At 47.8% G+C, this 20,370-nt stretch overlaps 1 protein-coding gene across 2 annotated transcripts in view; it reads right to left on the bottom strand.

Annotated features, from left to right (window-relative positions):
• Positions 1 to 20,370, bottom strand: part of trip11 (thyroid hormone receptor interactor 11) — a 71,533-nt gene that overhangs the window by 16,550 nt on the left and 34,613 nt on the right. For both annotated transcript variants that reach the window (XM_084311603.1, XM_084311604.1), the window contains exons 10-18: positions 18,562 to 18,771; positions 14,175 to 17,213; positions 13,051 to 13,191; positions 9,629 to 9,822; positions 7,687 to 7,850; positions 5,449 to 5,552; positions 4,978 to 5,077; positions 1,271 to 1,352; positions 492 to 606 (exon numbers count right to left, since the gene is read on the bottom strand). In XM_084311603.1, the coding sequence (XP_084167729.1) occupies positions 492 to 606; positions 1,271 to 1,352; positions 4,978 to 5,077; positions 5,449 to 5,552; positions 7,687 to 7,850; positions 9,629 to 9,822; positions 13,051 to 13,191; positions 14,175 to 17,213; positions 18,562 to 18,771 (4,149 nt within the window). The remainder of the gene's footprint in view (positions 1 to 491; positions 607 to 1,270; positions 1,353 to 4,977; positions 5,078 to 5,448; positions 5,553 to 7,686; positions 7,851 to 9,628; positions 9,823 to 13,050; positions 13,192 to 14,174; positions 17,214 to 18,561; positions 18,772 to 20,370) is intronic.

The raw sequence follows: 20,370 nt of genomic DNA, 5'->3' as shown, positions 1-20,370 counted from the left end.
AGGTACATATGTACATGTTATATACCTTTGATTTGGGAGTATTTGGGGGTTCAGGATATCAACCAGAACGATTCGGGCTTATTGCACATAACATAACCCATTTTATCTCGCGATCTATGAAAAAAGACTGGATTATCTTGGAAATGCGCAATGTTCAGCATGTAATAAACTACAAACTACAGTGTGTAGAAACAAACAATTTTTTCCATGTTGCACTACAAGTAGTGTCTGTTAAATGAGCCACACCATTGTCTCCACAGCTATAATACAGAACACACACACAGCGCTGCAAACATAGTGAAACACAGCAGAAACGACTATTTTAAGCTGGCCATCTAGCGGTAGAGATGGGCACTAAGCGTGGCGCAGAAATGTTAAACATGGTAACAGTTCGTTGTCTGTTGATGTGTATAGCAAGACGGTTTCGTAATGATAAAAAGTAACACTTTTTGTACGAGGAAAAGAGAGTACAGAATAAAGAGATCAGTTACCCTGTCGACGTCCTCTCGGTCCAGTCCCAGCACACTTCCCATGAGCCTCAGCACCTCGGCGTGCTTGTTCTTGGGTGAGTGGAAGTACCCCATGAACAGGTTGCGAATGAGAACTCTGTGGACGCACAACAGATGGACAACAATGGACCATTACTGAGGCTGCCGCGGTCAATCGACTGAATCCAATAAATAAATAATTTATTTAAAAAAATCACTGCATCAATGCTGAGAAACATTTCATTGGTGGCAGTTGAATGTTAAATACAGGGGGGTTGATTGAGAGGGAAGGTCAGGTTAGGCTAAGCATCAAACATAACATTAATGCAGCGTGTACAGTAACCAGCAGGAATTAAGCAGACAAGTATTTGCACACTCCCATATCGGTCATTAAAAGGTCAGTAATTAGGGTTTTAAAACTGTGCAAAGTAATAAAAGCCTGGAGTTTAAGAGAATTTTGAAGTCCATTCCAGGTAAACGGAGCAGAGAACACAAAAGCCCTCTTCCCCAACCCAGTGCGAACTCGTGGGACTGAGGTGGATAGAAAGTGCCGAGAACGCGAGCTGTAGGAGTTTGACGCAACGGTAAGGTGTGTGTGTACAGAGATATAGAGGTAACCGTCCAAGTAATGCTTTATAGCGGAAGATGTACCAATGGACAGCCAACCTACCTCCTTGTACAAAATGCAGAGATGAGTTCTACAGCCAGTAATGAATCTTAGCGCACCGGATGAGGTAAAGTATGAGTCTTTCTAGAAACAATATCTTCTGTATGTTACTTACTTGTCTACTTTCCCCTCAGTGCTGTTCAGCAGGGTCATCAGTTTCTGTTGAGCCTCCTCCAACATCTCCTGCCCCACGCACACTGCAAGATACACACACACACACACACACACACACACACACACACACACACACACACACACACACACACACACACACACACACACACACACACACACACACACACACACACACACACACACACACACACACACACACACACACACACACACACACACACACACACACACACACACACACACACACACACACACACACACACACACACACACACTTAGGTCTCACTCTGCCACAGTAAAAGCCGACATGTTTGTTGAGACATGCTAGGCAGGTTAGCCTCCGTCATCTGAACAGCCTCTGAAGAACACTCGGGCCATTACCACTGGAGCTGCTCTATATAACCGCTTTAAAGTTTACAGCTTTGATTTGATCAAACAAACATATTACGCTCACAGGGAATGACTGGGCGAGTATGATGTCCGTCTCTGAACACAGGCCAGAGAGAGAGAGAGAGAGAGAGAGAGAGGATAGAGAGAGAGAGAGGATAGAGAGAGAGGGATAGAGATAGAGATAGAGATAGAGATAGAGATAGAGATAGAGATAGAGAGAGAGATAGAGAGAGAGATAGAGAGATAGAGAGAGATAGAGAGATAGAGAGATAGAGAGAGATAGAGAGATAGAGAGATAGAGAGAGAGAGAGAAGAGAGAAAGAGGGAGAGGGACAGACAGACAGACAGACAGACAGACAGACAGACAGACAGACAGACAGACAGACAGACAGACAGAGGGAGGGATAGAGTGAGCTGCTAGAGAGAGAGGGGGGGGGGGTGAGTGAGAGAGAGCTGCTAGAAAGAGAGAGGGGGGGAGTGAGTGAGAGAGAGTGAGCAGCTAGAAAGAGAGAGAGAGGGGGAGAGAGAGGGTGTGAGAGATAGAGAGAGCGAGCTGCTAGAGAGAGAGAGCTAGAGAGAGAGAAAAAATATATATACTGTATATACATGTATATAGTCTGAGAATTTCTTATGATGTAATGGTCCAACACTGATAGGATGGAATCACCAGACCGTGTGACACTAGGACTGATGTGGGAACATGCGACCCCAGGGGAATTCCACGGGTGTCAGAAGAACGTGATCTATTCCTTGTCAGTTTTGCCTACGATAACAACGTGTTGATATATAGGTCTGTAAAGCAGCGAGGGCAAGGTGGAAAAAAAACCAACGTCAATCAATGTTCAAAGACCGGTTGGCAATCAAAGGGAGATATAAATACCACACACTGGCAGAGAGAGAGAGAGACGTTAAAGGATTGCAGAAAGAAAAATGCATATAATCCATCCCATGTTAAATAAAAGCAGAAGAGAGCCGTGGATCAGGAGAATAGACGTTTATACGCTCTCCTTTTATAACCGTCCTGTGAGGCTTCGCTTTTATTCGCTGGAAACAAAGAAGTAAAAAAAAATATGAAAAAGTCGTCCACTCGGTTTAGTCCGACTTTGCCAGTGGTTGTCTAAATATCCAGTCATATCACACTCTTTTAACTTTAACGATGGAAAATTGCTTCCTCCAAAATAGTGTAGTAGAGTTTAGCCGGGGGGGTTGGTGGCGACCCAGCTGGACGTAACGCAGAGACGAAGGAACATCCGCTCGTCGGATTACAGCTCGCTGTACTTTTAATACCCAACGTTTTAACCCAGCCATGTGAAAGGTTGCCTGATTAAGGTCGGGATGCACCGATACAGAGAACCAAGCCGATCTGTTCGTTTTAGGCAGAGACCTTTAGTTTGGGATCACTGGGTAAAATGAAATAATATATAATGCATTATTCACCGTTAAGAGAGATCTAATGCAGAGAATGGTGTTTCTTTGCTTTGCTTTCTGACATATTACACATGCTTCTTGGTATACCAGATTTGCTGTAATCCAGCATGTGGATATTCTCTGTGCTTCAGTCTTTCACATTGGCCACCTCCTGCACCTGGCCTAACAGCATGCACACACTGCTAGTCTACTGTACACAGCTGAAAGACACTTTAAGTTTAGAGAACTGGGCAGCTAGGTGGTGTAGTGGGCAAGGCGCTCGCCATCAACGCTGGGTTCGAATCCAGCTCTCGGCGTTGCTATCAGCTTGGCTGGTCGTTCATACTAACACAATTGGCAGTGTTAGGGGTGGGAAAGCTGATGGGTGGGTCCTGGGCGTTGTGGACAGCGACCCCTACAGTTCGGTCGCGGCGCCTGCACAGCGAGGGTAGGATCTGGAGGGAGGTAGTGTGACCTTCCACACGTTACACTCTCCCGGTGAGAATCTGCGCTGCCAGGCTGGCTGCCGGCTAGCTGCACATGCGTCGGAGGAAAGCATGCGACAGTCTCCGGCCTCCCGGATCAACAGTAGGGGGGAGTGCGCAACAACCAGGAAGGGGGTTGGGAATTGGCATAACGACTAACAGTGGGATGGGAGAAAAATAGGAAAAAGGAGGGGGGGGGGGGAAAAGATAATAATAAAAAATAAAAATAAAAGTTTAGAGAACTGGGTGGCCGGGTAGCGCAGCGGACTAAGCGTCTGTCTACCACCGCAGAGACACTGGTATCGAATCCGGCTGTCAGCGGTACCTCCGGCTTGGTCGGTCGTCATACTGACACAATTGGCAGTATCAGCGGGTGGGAAGCCGATGGGTGGTATCCTAGTCGTTGTAAACAGCGACTCCTACAGGTCGGTCAGGGCGCCTGCACAGCAAGGGAAGGAACTGGTGAAGGTAGTGTGATCCTCCCACGCGTTACACTTAACCAATGAGAGTCCGCGCTGTCAGGTGAAAAGAGGCTGCTGGCTGTCTCCTATGTATCGGAGGAAGCATCGGATAGACTTCAGGGCTCCCTAGACCGGCAAGTAGGGGGCAAATGCACGCAACGACCAGGAAGGGGAGGGGGGAATTGGCATAACGACTAAATTGGGATGGGAGAAAAACACAGAAAAACAGGAGAAAAAGTGGATCAAAAAAAGTTTAGAGAACTAACCCATCTTGTTTTTAGAGCACTAACCCATCTTGTTTTTAGAGACTAACCCATCTTGTTTTTAGAGCACTAACCCATCTTGTTTTAGAACACTAACCCATCTTGTTTTTAGAGACTAACCCATCTTGTTTTTAGAAACTAACCCATCTTGTTTTTAGAACACTAACCCACCTTGTTTTAGAGACTAACCCATCTTGTTTTAGAGACTAACCCATCTTGTTTTTAGAGACTAACCCATCTTGTTTTTAGAGACTAACCCATCTTGTTTTTAGAGACTAACCCATCTTGTTTTTAGAGCACGAACCCACCTTGTTTTTAGAGCACTAACCCACCTTGTTTTAGAGACTAACCCATCTTGTTTTAGAGACTAACCCATCTTGTTTTTAGAGACTAACCCATCTTGTTTTTAGAGACTAACCCATCTTGTTTTAGAGACTAACCCATCTTGTTTTTAGAGACTAACCCACCTTGTTTTAGAGACTAACCCATCTTGTTTTTAGAGCACTAACCCACCTTGTTTTTAGAGCACTAACCCACCTTGTTTTTAGAGCACTAACGCACCTTGTTTCTGGAGCACTAACCCACCTTGTTTTTAGAGCACTAACGCACCTTGTTTCTGGAGCACTAACCCACCTTGTTTTTAGAGCACTAACGCACCTTGTTTCTGGAGCACTAACCCACCTTGTTTCTGGAGCTCTTCAATCTGCTCCTCTTTGAGGTCCAGCTGATCAGTGAGGCGCGATGCTGAATCCAGTGCAGCAGTGGCCTCATCAAGGTTCAGCTGTTAAAAGACGGAATAGCTTCTAATATAAACCCAATGCTATGCTGTTGATACAACATCAATAACAAACAGTCAAACAGATTGTTGTTCAAGACTAGTGGTTTTGGTGAAAACAAATCATGTTGATTGGCCTACCTGAGGGGCGGAATTTTTAATCATCATGTTGATTGGTCTACCCGAGGGGCGGGGTTTGTAATCACCATGTTGATTGGTCTACCCGAGGGGCAGGGTTTGTAATCATGTTGATTGGTCTACCTGAGGGGTGGAGTTTGTAATCATATTGATTGGTCTACCTGGGGGGCGGGGTTTCTAATCATCATGCTGATTGGTCTACCTGGGGGGCGGGGTTTCTAATCATCGTGCTGGTCTACCTGAAGGGCAGATGCTTTGTCCTCCAGCGTCAGTGCTTTCCTTCTCCACTCATCCTTCTCCTTCTTGTGCTTGTCAAGCTCTGACGAATACATGGCTTTCTCCTCTGAAGGACCGAGAGAGAAAACCATCACAATTCAAATTCAGGAATGGATTACATCATCACAATCAGATAGTCTTCTAAGCACAAACATTAACACCTGGCACAGTAGCAAGTCCAGTCAAGGATATTTATCGTGAAGATAATCCTGCACACTGCTCTATTTATTGACATTTTGGTGCCAACTGGACCTTCCCTCCAGTCCAGATGGGGCCCAAACAACAAACGCAAGTGCTATTGAGTGTGCTGGATGTTCTTCAAGTTACAGTAGCTTCCTTCCATCACCCCCTGAAAGAGCACTGCATGTGTGAATCCCTCCGTGTTGCAAGTCAAAGATAGTTGCCATTTGCCACATGCATAGAAACTGAACGAATTGAAAGGAGTTATGAACGCAGCTCAAATCAGAAGAACACTTAAGAAGAGAGCAGACATGGAACAAATGAGTGCGGCCCTATGATGTAGCCTGGGAAACACAATCACATCACATCAATCGCGTATCTTTTGCATTGCACATTTTGTGATGTGAACAAGCCTCCTTTAGGGCTTCTATCACAAACATAACAATGTAACATAACATAACGTAAAGTAGCTATAATGTTGTCATGGGGCTATCCCACGGCCTATAAGTAAGGATGCACATTGGCCATACACACACCACTCTTCTATGTATAATAACATCTTGCTGGCATATAGTTGTGGATTGTGTATGGTTAATGGGTTCTCTGAGTTGTAACGGTTGCCTGACGGTCTTACTTGGTTTAGCCCTGGTCCCCACATGTGGTCATACTACCAAACATTTAGCTTAGGCCTTTGGCATTGTTTGTGTCTTGTATGTAGGTATACTGGTAAAACTCATGCACAGAAGACAAACACATTATGTTAAATAATGACATTAAAATACCCTGCTTGTCTCGGTGCTCACATTTGGTTCCTTGTAGAATCTCTGGCTGCCCAACCAGAACTGGGAGAGGCCAAAGCCTTTTCTGGAGGGGAGATTTGGAAGGTACCAAGTGTGGTAGAGTACATGGGGGGGGTCATAATAGTTGAGTGTTTTATAATGGTAGGTCATTATAGAGTGCTGTATCCATGTTGTACAGAATTCTTTAAGCTGTAAAATAATGTCTGTATTGTTTAATTGATTGTTTGTGATTTTGGTTGTCTCTGTAGGAGGAGCTTCCAGGATAAAGCCTGGGAGAGAAGCTCCTCTCAGAAGAAAGTAGCAGAAGGAGGAGAAGCAAGATTGGATTGTGGAAGAGAGACACAGTTGTGCTAAAGCTAGTTGTTGTTATTTTTTGTACTGAAGCCTGTTTTTTTCCCCACTGGGGAACAAAAGAAACGAGAAAATAAAACCAACCACCGGGTGATGACAACCTGCCTCAGACAACATTTTTCCACCGCTTGGCCATATCCTCACAAACGTCAAGTAACATAACATAGCGTAAAGTAACATAACGTAGCCCAACATAACATACAGTAACGTCTAGGGATGCACCGATACCACTTTTTCACTGCTGATACCCATTCAGAGTACTTAACTTTCTGTATCAGCTGATGCTGAGTACCAATCTCATCCATTCCTTTTACAGACTTTGACAATTAGTTAGGGGTCACTGATATAATACATTATTCACCGTTAGAGAGAAAATCAAGACACTTTGCTTTGATTTCTGAGACATTACATATGTATACATTCTTGGTATCAGATTCTAGTATTGGGGAAATTCTCTAGATACCCTTGAATAGGGTAGGATAGGGATATCCTTGAACCCTGTTTTTGGCCTAGTATCTTGATACTGGAGACCGATATCTGCTACCAGTATCAGTGCGACCCCAGGATGTTTTGTCAACTAAACACATACCGAAGTGGTTAAAAAAAACACATCGTGTTGCTATTGACACGTGTCGCTTATTGTTGCACATGTTTATTTGAACACATCATCCACAGAATGAAGGTATTGTATTGAATGAAGGTATTGTATATTTTGTAGTGTTTGGTCTTTATTCTTTAAACTTTTTCTTTTACTGTATTAAGCACATTCTCAGGAAGGCTCATATAGAACCAAGCATGTCACTGTAATGTACATGTACTTTATACGTGACAAATAAAACAAAACTTGAAACTTGAAGCAAACCAACTCGCCTTGCTGGAACTGCTCTAGCACCATCTGCAGGTTGGTGAGCGACACTGCGTACTGGTTGACCTGCTCCTGGGAGGTGCGGAGTTGGATCTGAGCCTCGTCCCTCTGCCTCACCACGCCGCTCAGCTGATCCTGGAGGGACTCCACCTGCATGCTGGCCTGTTGGCTAGAGAGAGAGAGAGAGGGGGGGGGGGGGTGATGGAGGGAAGTAAGGAGAGAAGACATTACTAAAAACAGACTGGAGGAAAGATTAAAGAGTAATTAAACACCACAAAGAACTGCATTGAGAGACTGCCATCTAATGGCCAAATGAAAGCCATTACAATATGCTATTGGCCGACCTTGGTGCCAGCCAGGTGATGTAATTACCTGCAAATTAGATGTGCGATGACATCACCTGGCGCCACGATCAGCCAATAGCTAAACGAACCGTTAGATAGCAGTCTCTCAATGGATTTCTTTGTGTTTAGTTGCTCTTGTAAATTATATACAGGGATCCCTGTATAGCTTCCTGTACATTTAACTTTTGACACGTTACTGTACATTTTTACAGTATATTACTGTATATTTTTGGACTGTATTTTAGAATGTATATACATATTTTAGAATGTATATCTCCGACTGTACTCTAATTGTTATTCTCATTTTTTATTTTAGATTTTCTTTACTACCTGAATGTTCATTGTGAGCGATCTGTGGTGCTGAATTTCCCTGGGGATCAATAAAGTACTTCTACTCTATTCTATTCAAGGCGCTAATCACCACCAGCTCTGAACAGGGTTCTACACTGAACTGGCGTTCTCCACTAGAACAGGGTTCTACACTGACCTGGCGTTCTCCACTAGAACAGGGTTCCACACTGACCTGTCGTTCTCCACTAGAACAGGGTTCTACACTGACCTGGCGTTCTCCACTAGAACAGGGTTCCACACTGACCTGGCGTTCTCCACTAGAACAGGGTTCTACACTGACCTGGCGTTCTCCACTAGAACAGGGTTCCACACTGACCTGGCGTTCTCCACTAGAACAGGGTTCTACACTGACCTGGTGTTCTCCACTTGAACAGGGTTCTACACTGACCTGACGTTCTCCACTAGAACAGGGTTCTACACTGACCTGGCGTTCTCCAATAGAACAGGGTTCTACACTGACCTAGCGTTCTCCACTAGAACAGGGTTCTCCACTAGAACAGGGTTCTCCACTAGAACAGGGTTCCACACTGACCTGGCGTTCTCCACTAGAACAGGGTTCTCCACTAGAACAGGGTTCCACACTGACCTGGTGTTGTCCACTAGAACAGGGTTCTCCACTAGGACAGGGTTCTACACTGACCTGGCGTTCTCCACTAGAACAGGGTTCTCCACTAGAACAGGGTTCCACACTGACCTGGCGTTCTCCACTAGAACAGGGTTCTCCACTTGAACAGGGTTCCACACTGACCTGGCGTTCTCCACTAGAACAGGGTTCTCCACTGACCTGGCGTTGTCCACTAGAACAGGGTTCCACACTGACCTGGCGTTCTCCACTAGAACAGGGTTCTACACTGACCTGGCGTTCTCCACTAGAACAGGGTTCCACACTGACCTGGCGTTCTCCACTAGAACAGGGTTCCACACTGACCTGGCGTTCTCCACTAGAACAGGGTTCCACACTGACCTGGCGTTGTCCACTAGAACAGGGTTCCACACTGACCTGGCGTTCTCCACTTGAACAGGGTTCCACACTGACCTGGCGTTCTCCACTAGAACAGGGTTCTCCACTAGAACAGGGTTCCACACTGACCTGGCGTTCTCCACTAGAACAGGGTTCCACACTGACCTGGCGTTCTCCACTAGAACAGGGTTCCTCACTGACGTGGCGTTCTCCACTAGAACAGGGTTCTACACTGACCTGGCATTCTCCACTAGAACAGGGTTCTCCACTAGAACAGGGTTCCACACTGACCTGGCGTTCTCCACGGCGCTCGAGGACGACGCCAGCCTCTCGTCCAGCAGCATCACCCTCCTGCGCAGCTCCGCCTCCCGGTCCCCGGCGGCCACGGCCTCCCGCGTGTACGAGTCCTCGACCTCCAGCAGGTGGCTCCGCAGCCGCTCCAGCTCCAGCTTCAGACGCTGCTCTTTGTCCCTGACGTGCTGCAGCTGAGGAGGGACGCAGAGCGCTGGTGATGAACGCACGACAGTGACGACGACGATGAGGGTGCGCAAATATGATCACATCACCCCCACCCTCAGATCCCTTCACTGGCTCCCCGTGGAACACAGAATTGAGTTCAAGGTGTCCCTCCTCACTCACCAGTGCGTACACGGTGGTGCCCCTGCCTATCTCAAGGAACTCCTCACCCCCCAGTCCTCATCACGTTCCCTCCGCTCCGGCACAGCCTACCTCCTCAAAGCCCCCAGGACTAAGCTGCACTCCATGGGTGATCGCGCCTTCTGCTCCGCCGCACCCAGACTGTGGAATGCTCTCCCCATCCACCTGAGAGCACCACAATCCGTCGAGGTTTTTAAAAGGGGCCTAAAAACATTTCTTTTTAACAAGGCTTTTGCCTGAATTTTCTTTTACTTTTATTTTTTTTACTTCTATTCATTTTACTATTATTTTTATTTTATTTTACTCTTAGGTTCTTCCAATTTACTGGTTGTTAGTCTTTTTAATTGTTTTATTAATTTTAAATTGTTTTATTCATTTAACTTTTGTATTTGTCTCCTGTAAGCGCTCTGAGATTCTCGCGAATGTGGAGCGCGGTACAAATCGAATCCATTATTATTATTATAAGTGACTCCGTCGCCCGTTAACTCACATCGAGACAAGCGGGCTAATAAAAAGGTATAAACGGTCTGTGTGCTCGAGTGGTCTTTTCCCTATACAGTGTAGGCTTGCCGCGGTAGTCATGTTACCGGTGTTCAGGCATCCACCAAGTACATTACTTGCCCACCGCCCCTAACGGCATATTTATTTATTAATAAATGTATTATTATTATTATATTCTTTTTTTTTTAGAAAACCATTTAGTTAATTTTCGCATATCCGTGCCCACTTTCAAATAAAAATATCTAAAATTTCGGGGGGAGCTCCCGTAGCTCACCGCATATCTCGGCGCTATTTCTGCGTCGGGGAAAACCGTGCTTGTCACGGATCTGGGGACACGAGTTCGATTCCCGGACCCGCCGTCATTTCTCAGAATGTCTTCCCCTGCTCTACATCCCATTTTTCAACCTGTTTCTGTCGGTCATGCTTGACCAGAAAAGCGATAAACGCTAAAAAATAAAGTAAAAAAAAAAAAAAAAGTTCCACTTTCTCTCAGAGTAGATTTAACTTCACGTGAAGGAGAGAAAGGAGGCTCTAGAGACGGCCCAACAGGTTACACAACGATGGCAGAGGATTTGGAAATATTTAGGATGAAACCCTACAGCAGCTCGACTGGAGAGGAGCTCAGAGGACCAGTCCAGACCAGCAACAGTATGTTTGACTGGAGAGGAGCTCAGAGGACCAGTCCAGACCAGCAACAGTATGTTTGACTGGAGAGGAGCTCAGAGGACCAGTCCAGACCAGCAACAGTATGTTTGACTGGAGAGGAGCTCTGAGGACCAGTCCAGACCAGCAACAGTATGTTTGACTGGAGAGGAGCTCAGAGGACCAGTCCAGACCAGCAACAGTATGTTTGACTGGAGAGGAGCTCTGAGGACCAGTCCAGACCAGCAACAGTATGTTTGACTGGAGAGGAGCTCAGAGGACCAGTCCAGACCAGCAGCAGTATGTTTGACTGGAGAGGAGCTCAGAGGACCAGTCCAGACCAGCAACAGTATGTTTGACTGGAGAGGAGCTCAGAGGACCAGTCCAGACCAGCAACAGTATGTTTGACTGGAGAGGAGCTCAGAGGACCAGTCCAGACCAGCAACAGTATGTTTGACTGGAGAGGAGCTCAAAGGACCAGTCCAGACCAGCAGCAGTATGTTTGACTGGAGAGGAGCTCAGAGGACCAGTCCAGACCAGCAACAGTATGTTTGACTGGAGAGGAGCTCAAAGGACCAGTCCAGACCAGCAACAGTATGTTTGACTGGAGAGGAGCTCAGAGGACCAGTCCAGACCAGCAACAGTATGTTTGACTGGAGAGGAGCTCAGAGGACCAGTCCAGACCAGCAACAGTATGTTTGACTGGAGGAGCTCAGAGGACCAGTCCAGACCAGCAGCAGTATGTTTGACTGGAGAGGACCAGTCCAGCATGTTTGTGTGATGTGCTAAAAAAGGCTGCAGCTACATTGATCCGTCATTGATCAATGAACAGATAGAAGATTGACGGAAGGTATTAGTGTCCGTTGGTTTATTTTAAAATTAGAACATAACATCAACTCTGTTTGTCCAACAAATGGATACTTTGAAAATGTATTGAAAACAAACTTAGATGGACAGACACAGTGGATCAATGTAGCTGCATAACGTTAAACATCAAAGTAAGCGCTCAGATATTGAGCATCATTTTGTAAAAAGTCCGGTGTCACCAGCAATTCCCGGTGTTGGCATGAGTTTATTAGTCATGGGAAATTCCACATCACCGCGGCAACCCTAATCCAGTAATGAATGTGTGTTTGATCTTCTTTGGAATGGGGAAAAACCTTTCCTGACACCAGACATACTGACATGCTGTGGTCTATTAATAAGGAAAGAAGGAACTTCCTGGGTGCTCTAGATTCTAGAACAAGGGTGAAGTAAATGTACACATGTAACTGAACAGCTTAGTAATGTACATCTTAAAATAATATTTTACTTGGGTGCCAAAATGCGACACGTTTCAACCCCTGTTTCAACCCCTGCTGTTCCTCCACGTTCTTTAAAAAAAAAATTATTCTATTTATTTTTGGGCTTTCTGTATTTCTCACCCATCCCAATTTAGTCGTTATGCCAATTCCCTTCCTGGTCGTTGCGCGCATTGCCCCACTGTCAGCCTGGGGAGGGTGTAGAACTACCACATGCCTCCTCTGATACACGTGGAGTCGCCAGCCGTTTCTTTTCACCTGACAGCGAGGAGTTTCACTGGGAGAACGTAACACGTGCGGAGGTTCACGCTATTTCCCCCAGATCCCCTCTCTGCTGAACAGGCGCCCCGACCGACCAGTAGGAGTCGCCGTTTACAACAACCAGGACACATACCCCACCGGCTTCCCACCCGCTAACACTGCCAATATTGTGTTAGTATAGGGACGACTGACCAAGCCGGAGGTACCGCTGACAGCTGGATTCGATCCCAGAGTCTCTGCGGTGGTAGACGAGTGCTTAGTCCACTGCGCTACCCAGCCGCACCTCCTCCATGTTCTTTTGAACCCTTTCCTGCCACTACTCGCTCTGGCCACGGCTAGCGGTCATCCTACCTCTGTCTGGACGGCATGGGTCTCCATCTGCTTCTGTTTGAGAGCCATCATCACCTGGTCCCTCTCGTGCTGGAAGGCCACGGCCTTCTCCTGCATCGACCTCAGCTCGTTCAGCAGCTGATTCAGCTCCCCGGACTTGCCCTGTGCAGAGATAAACAGCCAAGGTCGTTAACCCAAAAAGTTAGATTTGATTAAAAAAAGAAGTAATGAAATAAAATAAAAATGAGAAAACATGTATTTTCTATACCTCGTACAAATTACATGAAAATATCATTCGCGTTTTTTTTTTAATATATATATAAAATCTAAGGCTGTCAAAGTTAACACGGTATTAACGCACAATTCTATTAACGCCACTATTTCTTTTAACTCACAATTAACTTAAAAAAAACATTTACCTTTAATTTTTTTTTTACTAGATTTCACTCAGGTGTATTATTGATACCCTCATTGATACTATGTTTGTTTCTGACTCAAAGTGTGTGTGTGTGTGTGTGTGTGTGCATGTGCGTGTGCGTGTGTGTGTGTGTGTGTGTGTGAGAGAGAGATAGAGAGAGAGAGATGGGGGGGTGAGAGAGATGAGGAAGGGGCAAGAGAGAAAGAGAGCTGAAAGAGTGTGTGTGTGTGTGTGTGTGTGTGTGTGTGTGTGTGTGTGTGTGTGTGTGTGTGTGTGTGTCAGAGAGGGGGGGTGTGTGAGTACTCAGCCCTTGTGTGGGTGAATATAACAAGTTCCTAACGTTTTCTTTCCCCTATTATTTCATGCACACTTTATTCATTGTTTTAAATGATTATTTTCTTTTAAGTTATTTTGTGCATCACTCTGTTTTGAATTTGATGCAAATTTGCAATGCATGAGGGTCATCCTTTTGTGGTAATGGCTGCATAAAGCAAGCATTTGTTGACTCATGTTGATAAGAGTATTAAAACTTGGAACTTGAAAAGGATCCGTTTAATGTAGATACTTTTTATTTAATTTTTTTTAAATGCGATAATTTTTTGAGATTAATCGCGAGTTAACTATGGACAATCATGCGATTAAATCAGATTGACAGCACTATTAAAATCACATCATAGTCAAGATGAATAAATATGAAAATACTGGGCCCTTCATGTTCATATCTGACCTGTTCTTTGTCCTTCAGCATCTTCTCTATGGTGGCGCACTTCTCGCTCACGGCACTCAGCTCAAACTCCTTCTCCCTCAGCAGGAGGGACACCTGCATGTTGGTCTCCTGCAGCGCGCGGAACTCGGACTGCTTCTCGCGGGAGCGCGCCGCCACCAGCTCGTTCTCCTCCTTCAGCTTCTTGCCGTCCAGCTCCAGGATCAGCGCGCGCTCCTTGAGGTTGGTCACCGCCTGCTTCAGCACCTCGTTGTCGTTCTCGCGGTTCCGCAGCATCTCGCTCACCTGGCTCAGCTGGTCCCCTTTGGTCTTGATGAGCAGGTCCTTCTCCCTCGTGGACCGCTGCAGGGCGTCCAGCCTCTCTCGGACCTGCCGCGTCTCCTCCGCCCCGCCCCTCTGCTCGCTCTCCGAGACGGACGCCGAGTGGGACAGGCGGTGGTTGTTCTCCTGAAGGGTCCTGACCATGGCGTCTCTCTCCGCTAGCAGCGCTCGCAGCGCCTGGAGCTCCCGCTGCCAGGCCTCGCGGTGTGCCGGCGACGCCCCCTGGTTGCTAGGAGGGTTGCTAGGAGGCGCGGCTGCAAGCGGCGGCGCGGAGGCCTGGGTGGCCAGCGTGGCTTCTGGGGTCTGTGCGACACTGTCCAGCTTACCCAAGAGGACGTCTTTGGTGCTACTGAGCTGGCTGATGGTCTGCTGGACGTGAGCGAGCTCCTGGCTCAGGCCGCCGAGCTTCCTCTCCTTCTGCTCGTAGCTGTTGATCAGCCGGGCGTAGTCCACGTACAGCTTGGAGCTGCAGTCGCTGTCGGCGGTGACCTGGCCCTGCAGTTTGATCAGCTCCTCCTGCAGCTGGCCCGACTCCTGCTGCATGTTCTTGACCGTGGTGATCACCTGCATCTTCCACTCCTCCATCTTCTTCACCTGCTGCTTGAGCGTGTCCCGCTCCTGGAGCAGCTCCTCGAACTGGTTGCTGCTCACGCCGCCGCCGGCCCCGCCCCCGGGCTCCCCCACCGAGGACTGCAGCACGGTCACCAGGGTCTGGCACTTCTGGGTCAGGGCGTCGATCTCGATGTCCTTCTCCCGGATGATGCGCGACAGGTTCTGGATGGTCTCCCGGAACATCTCCTGGGTGCCCGAGGGGTCGCTCATGCTGGAGAGGCGCTGGTTCTCCTGCTGCAGCTTGAGCAGGGACGCCTCCTTGCCCGCCACGATGTCCATGATGCGGTGGTAGTCGGAGCGGAACTGGCTGTTCTCCCTGGTCTTCTCGTTGAGCACCGACAGCACCTGCTCCCTCTCCACGGCGTACGCCTGCAGCTGCTGCTGGAGGAACAGGACGTCCTGGCTGTGCCCTCCTCCGCCCATGGACACTCTGGCGTGCAGCGCCTGGATCTCCAGGTCCTTCTGCAGCACCATCTGGGACAGCCTCCCCACCTCGTCCCGGAACAGCGGCAGCTGGTCCAGCTGCTTGGCCAGGGAGAGGTTCTTCTCGCTCAGCTGGCCGATCTCGCTCTCCTTCTCCTTGATGCCCCTCACCAGCTCCTCGATCTCCGCCTTGGACAGGTCGTGCTTCTCGTTGCCGTTCTCCCCGTTCAGAGACTGGGTCTTGTCTTCGTGAAGGATGACCACGCCCTGCACGGGCGGCTCGGTCAGCCCGTCCACCGCTCTCTGAAGGTGCGCTATCTCCTCGTCCCTGGCCTGGATGAGCCGGTCGTAGTTGAGCGCCGTTTGCTCGTGGCGCGAGTGGGCCTGCTCCAGCTCGCCCCGCTGAGCCTGAAGGGTCTGCTGGGAGAGGAGCAGAGAGGCCTGCTGGTCCTCCGCGGTTCTCCTCAGGCTCTGGGTCTCTTCTTCCAGGGCATCCGTGGAAGACTTGAGTTGAGTGATCTCCGTCTCCAGCTCCGTCATGATGTCCAGCGTCCGGGGCTCGGCCGCGGGCTGAGCTCTGCTCTGCTGGTCCGCGAGACGCTCGAGTTCCTCTTTGAGGTGGCTGTTGTCCTCCTTCATACCACCCAGCTGTTTGTCTTTGTCCTCTAGTGCCCGTCGGAGGGCCTCGGCCTCTTTCGTCGCAAGTGAAATACTGCCTTCCATCTCCTGCTGCAAATCCGCTGCGTTCTGCTTGAGCGTATCGGCGAAGGAATCCTTCTCCTGCAGCAGGTCCGTCAGCTGCTTCTGCCCCGCGACCGTGATGGAGAGCATCTCGTTGGTGTCTCTGTGGTCGGACGCCATCTGCTCGACGTCCCTCGTCAGCTGCGCTATCTCCAGGTCCTTGTCTTGGTTGAGTTTCACGGTGCGCTCGTGCTCCGTCTGTAAAGCGGAGGCGTCCATGGAGCGGGCCTGCGTCAGCTCCTCCGCGGTGTTCTGGTACTGCTTGGCCTGCTCCGCCAGTGTCCTCTCCACCTGGCCCAGCTCCCCCTCCAGCTGGCTCTTCTCCAGCTTCAGGGCCTCGATACGCGTGTCTTTCTCCAGCACCGTCCTGTTCAGAGTCACCTGGGCTTCCCGCGCCTGTCTGCCCAGCTCCTCCATCTTCCCCGCGCCCTGCTCGCCCTCCGCCTTCAACTTCCTGTTCTCCATCTTCATCTCGTAGTCCTCGGACATCACCTTCTCGTGGGAGCTCCTCGCGCCCGCCAGCTCTCTCCTGAGGTCCGCTAGCTCCCTCTCCCTCTCTGCCAGCTCCCCCTTTCTCCCCTCCGACTCATCCCCTCTCTCCCCCACTCGATGCAGCTCCGCTCTGGTGGCGGACAGCTGCTCCTCTCCCTCCCGCAGCCCTCTCTTCAGCTCCGCGGCCTCCCGGCGCACCTCCCTGCCCTGCTCGTGCGCGTGGCCCAGCTTGTCCTTCAGTTCCTTCACGGTGCTCTCCAGCTGCTGCTTGCCCATGTGCAGGTCGTTCAGGGTGAACGCGCTCAGGCTCAGCTTCTCCCTCTGGGCGCCCAGCTCTTGTTGCAACGCCGTCTTCTGGTCCCTCGTGGCGCTGAGCTCCGTGGACAGTCTGGTGACCTCCGCCTCGGTCTCCTTCAGCTGCCCGGAGAGCTGGTCCTTCACGGAGATCATGTGCTGCGAGACGAAAGACGGGGGAAAAGACAATCAATCTCTCGGCTGTTTTACTTTGTTCAAATGACATATGCAGCAAAGTGAATAACGAGAATGGAGTGTCCGGTGCACAGCTGTTACTCTTCTTCAGCTCGCAGGACGCAGGAAAATAGATTATGTCCGTAAAAGGTAGTCTTGCAACACACTTATTCACTCATATAGGAGTGATTAAAGGACCGTATCAGACTTCTCGCCGTTACCCCTGGCATCTAATTTTGTGTCAGTAGGGTGTATACGGTGTGCGTTTCACCTGATCTCAGCTTACCTTACTAAACACAGTTGAAAAGGGGTGGAAAATACTCCACGAGACTTGACGGTTGTTTGGAAGCCGCTAGGCATACGTACTGTATGTAACTGAACCTTCTGGAAACCACTGGGTTGTTTAGCTTTCTCAATATGTCCCAGGGGGTCCTGGTTGCCGTGTGAATTTGGATGGCTTGCAGCAGAGTAATACAGTAATGTTAGTGAAAACATACAACCCAGTGGTTTTCACAAGGGCGGATTACTTACGCCTAGCGACTTTCATGGAGTATATTTTCACCCCTTTTCAACAGCAATGGTAGTGTTGAAGGTACTGTAGGCTGAGATCTAGCTAAACATACACTTTATACACATATGCACATGGAATCTGTTAAAGCCAGGGGCTAAATTAAGACTGGTATGGTCCTTTAACCCTTTCACTACCGCACTACCAAACGGTTAACCCTTTCACTGCGACAATACACAGAAGGTTAACCCTTTCACTGCCACACAACAACAGGTTAACCCTTTCACTGCCACACTACAGAAGGTTAGTGCCACGTGCCACTAGGGAGCATGTCATTGTTAAAAGGGGCATTTCACCTAAAAACAATGCTGATTTAATTCAATTAAATTCCAACACACATCCAAAAAAAATTTTAAACAGTTTTGCACACATTAATTTAGTTTGACAGTTATTGAGAGTAAATGAGTTGGAATACAGCCACCAGTGATGTCATGGGGGACATTGAATCCTTGTGTCGTGTTAATTACAGCACCATGAAACGATGTAACGTTAGATAAAAGAAATAACAATAACATGTCTTATAGGAACTGCTACCACATCGTGTTGTAATTAACACAACACAAAGATTCAATGTTGACATCACTGGTGGTGGCCATATTCAAACTAATTTACTCTCAATAACTGTCAAACTAAATGAATGAATGTGCAAAACTGTTTAGGAATCAGCCTTGGTTTTCTGGTGAAGTGCCCCTTTAAGAGACTGACTGACATAGTGGATACATGAGAACGCGTCAGTAGCCCAAACTGTGGTTGTGCTCGTCAGACCTGAGTAGCTTCCTGGTTCTGCCGGTCCAGCTCCTCCAGCTCTGACAGGAGGGTGTCCCGCTCCTCCAGGGTGTCCTTCAGAGCCTTCTCCCTCCTCTCCAGCTCCACCCTCAGGTCCTCCACCTGCTCCGAGTCACTGCTCTCTCCTCCTCCTCCCCCATCGGTCACTACTCTCTCCTCTGCCGCTTCAAGCCTCTCTTGCAGATCGAGCTGAGAGAGAAAACAATTATTATAATAATTATCCGGTCTCTAGGCGCAGTGGTTGCCATGGTAATCGTTTATGGGTGTTGTTTACTGAATCTGTCTTTTTCTTCACATTCTAGTCTGTTCACCGACTTCATCGCCTGTCAAAAACAGCACATCAAAGAGTACAATGGCTTATTGAGAATGTATACTGTTCATATTTTAAAACATATATCACATTTGAACAGGTTGACCAGGCTGTATTGAATGCATAGTATTGTGATATTTTGTGTGCTGATATTGTATTGATACACCGATATTGATTATATCAATATAAAAAAAAAAGTATAATAATAATTGATTTTGCTTGACAATCCCATTTTTGCTGCAATAAAAATGATTGGAGTGAGGTGAACGGCCTGAAAACGTAATCTTATTAGATAAAACAGATGATGTTTAAATATTTATATCGCGGATGTTGACAACGTTTTCCATTGAGGACATAATTTGCAGTTGAAAAAAGGTAATAAATTGCAATATATCCCAATACTATCATATCGTGTATCGTGATAATACCCTATGGTGGTTTCAAATAGACAGCTCCTAAGGCTCACATCCACAGGTAACCCCATGGCTCCCTTTTCAAATGTCAGCGCTCTTAATATCAGTTTTAAATACACGCAATATTTTAAATGTCGCATCGGGTACCTTGCAAAACACAGAAGTTAGTTTGTGATGAGTCGGGGTGCCGTGTGGGAAAGGACATAAGAGGGGCACCTTGGTTTAGAAGTGTTGGAAAGGTTCAGTCTAGGGAGAGTATTGTTGACGATGCGTTATTGTTGACAATCTTTGGTCAATATTACCCATGTCAGCTGGAAAACACAAGCAGTACGTGTTGAACTGACCTGACCTGACTGACGGGTCAATTGAGCCATTCACAGGCCCCCTAAAATAAGGGAAAGGTCAACCTCCAAACACACAAATCAAATGAGGGGGCCTTGTGATCTGGTCTGGAGGAATGTGACGGTGACATTTTGTTTTAGTAGAACGGTTGCCCTTCTTAGCATCGGTTCACTTGCAATTAAAATCCCCAAATACTGAAAAAACATACAGCATGAAAAAAGGTTGTAATCATCCAACCTACTGACAAGTGAATGAGGACTTCATCCATCATTCCATCGTCAGCAAGTAAACGGCAATTTTCGGTTTAAATTTTTAATTGACTGAACCAAGAATTAATGGATCCCTGACACGTGATTCCATACCGAGTTTTGACAGGCTGCTGGGAGGTGTGGGACTCAAGCTGGGAAACTTCCGATTGCCGGACGACGGCTCTGCCTCCTGAGCCACTGTCATTGTGTAGCTATAGGGCTGCAACTAACGAGGAAGTTCCAAGTCAGTCAGAAGATCCTTAGGAACTTCTACTCATGTACAATAGAGAGCATCCTGACCGGCAACATCACCTCCTGGTTTGGGAATAGCACTGCACAAGACCGTAGCAGACTACAAAGAGTGACACGTTCAGCCGAACGCACAATTAGAGGGGGGCTTCCCACCCTCCAGAACATTTACAACAAGCGGTGCAAGGGGAAGGCTAAGAGAATTATTAAGGACTCGAGCCACCCG

This window comes from Notolepis coatsorum, assembly GCF_963971535.1.
Source record: "Notolepis coatsorum genome assembly, chromosome: 3".
Classification (NCBI taxonomy): domain Eukaryota; kingdom Metazoa; phylum Chordata; class Actinopteri; order Aulopiformes; family Paralepididae; genus Notolepis; species Notolepis coatsorum.
The sequence above is the reverse complement of the archived record's forward strand: the minus strand, read 5'-3'. Positions and strand labels throughout refer to the sequence as shown.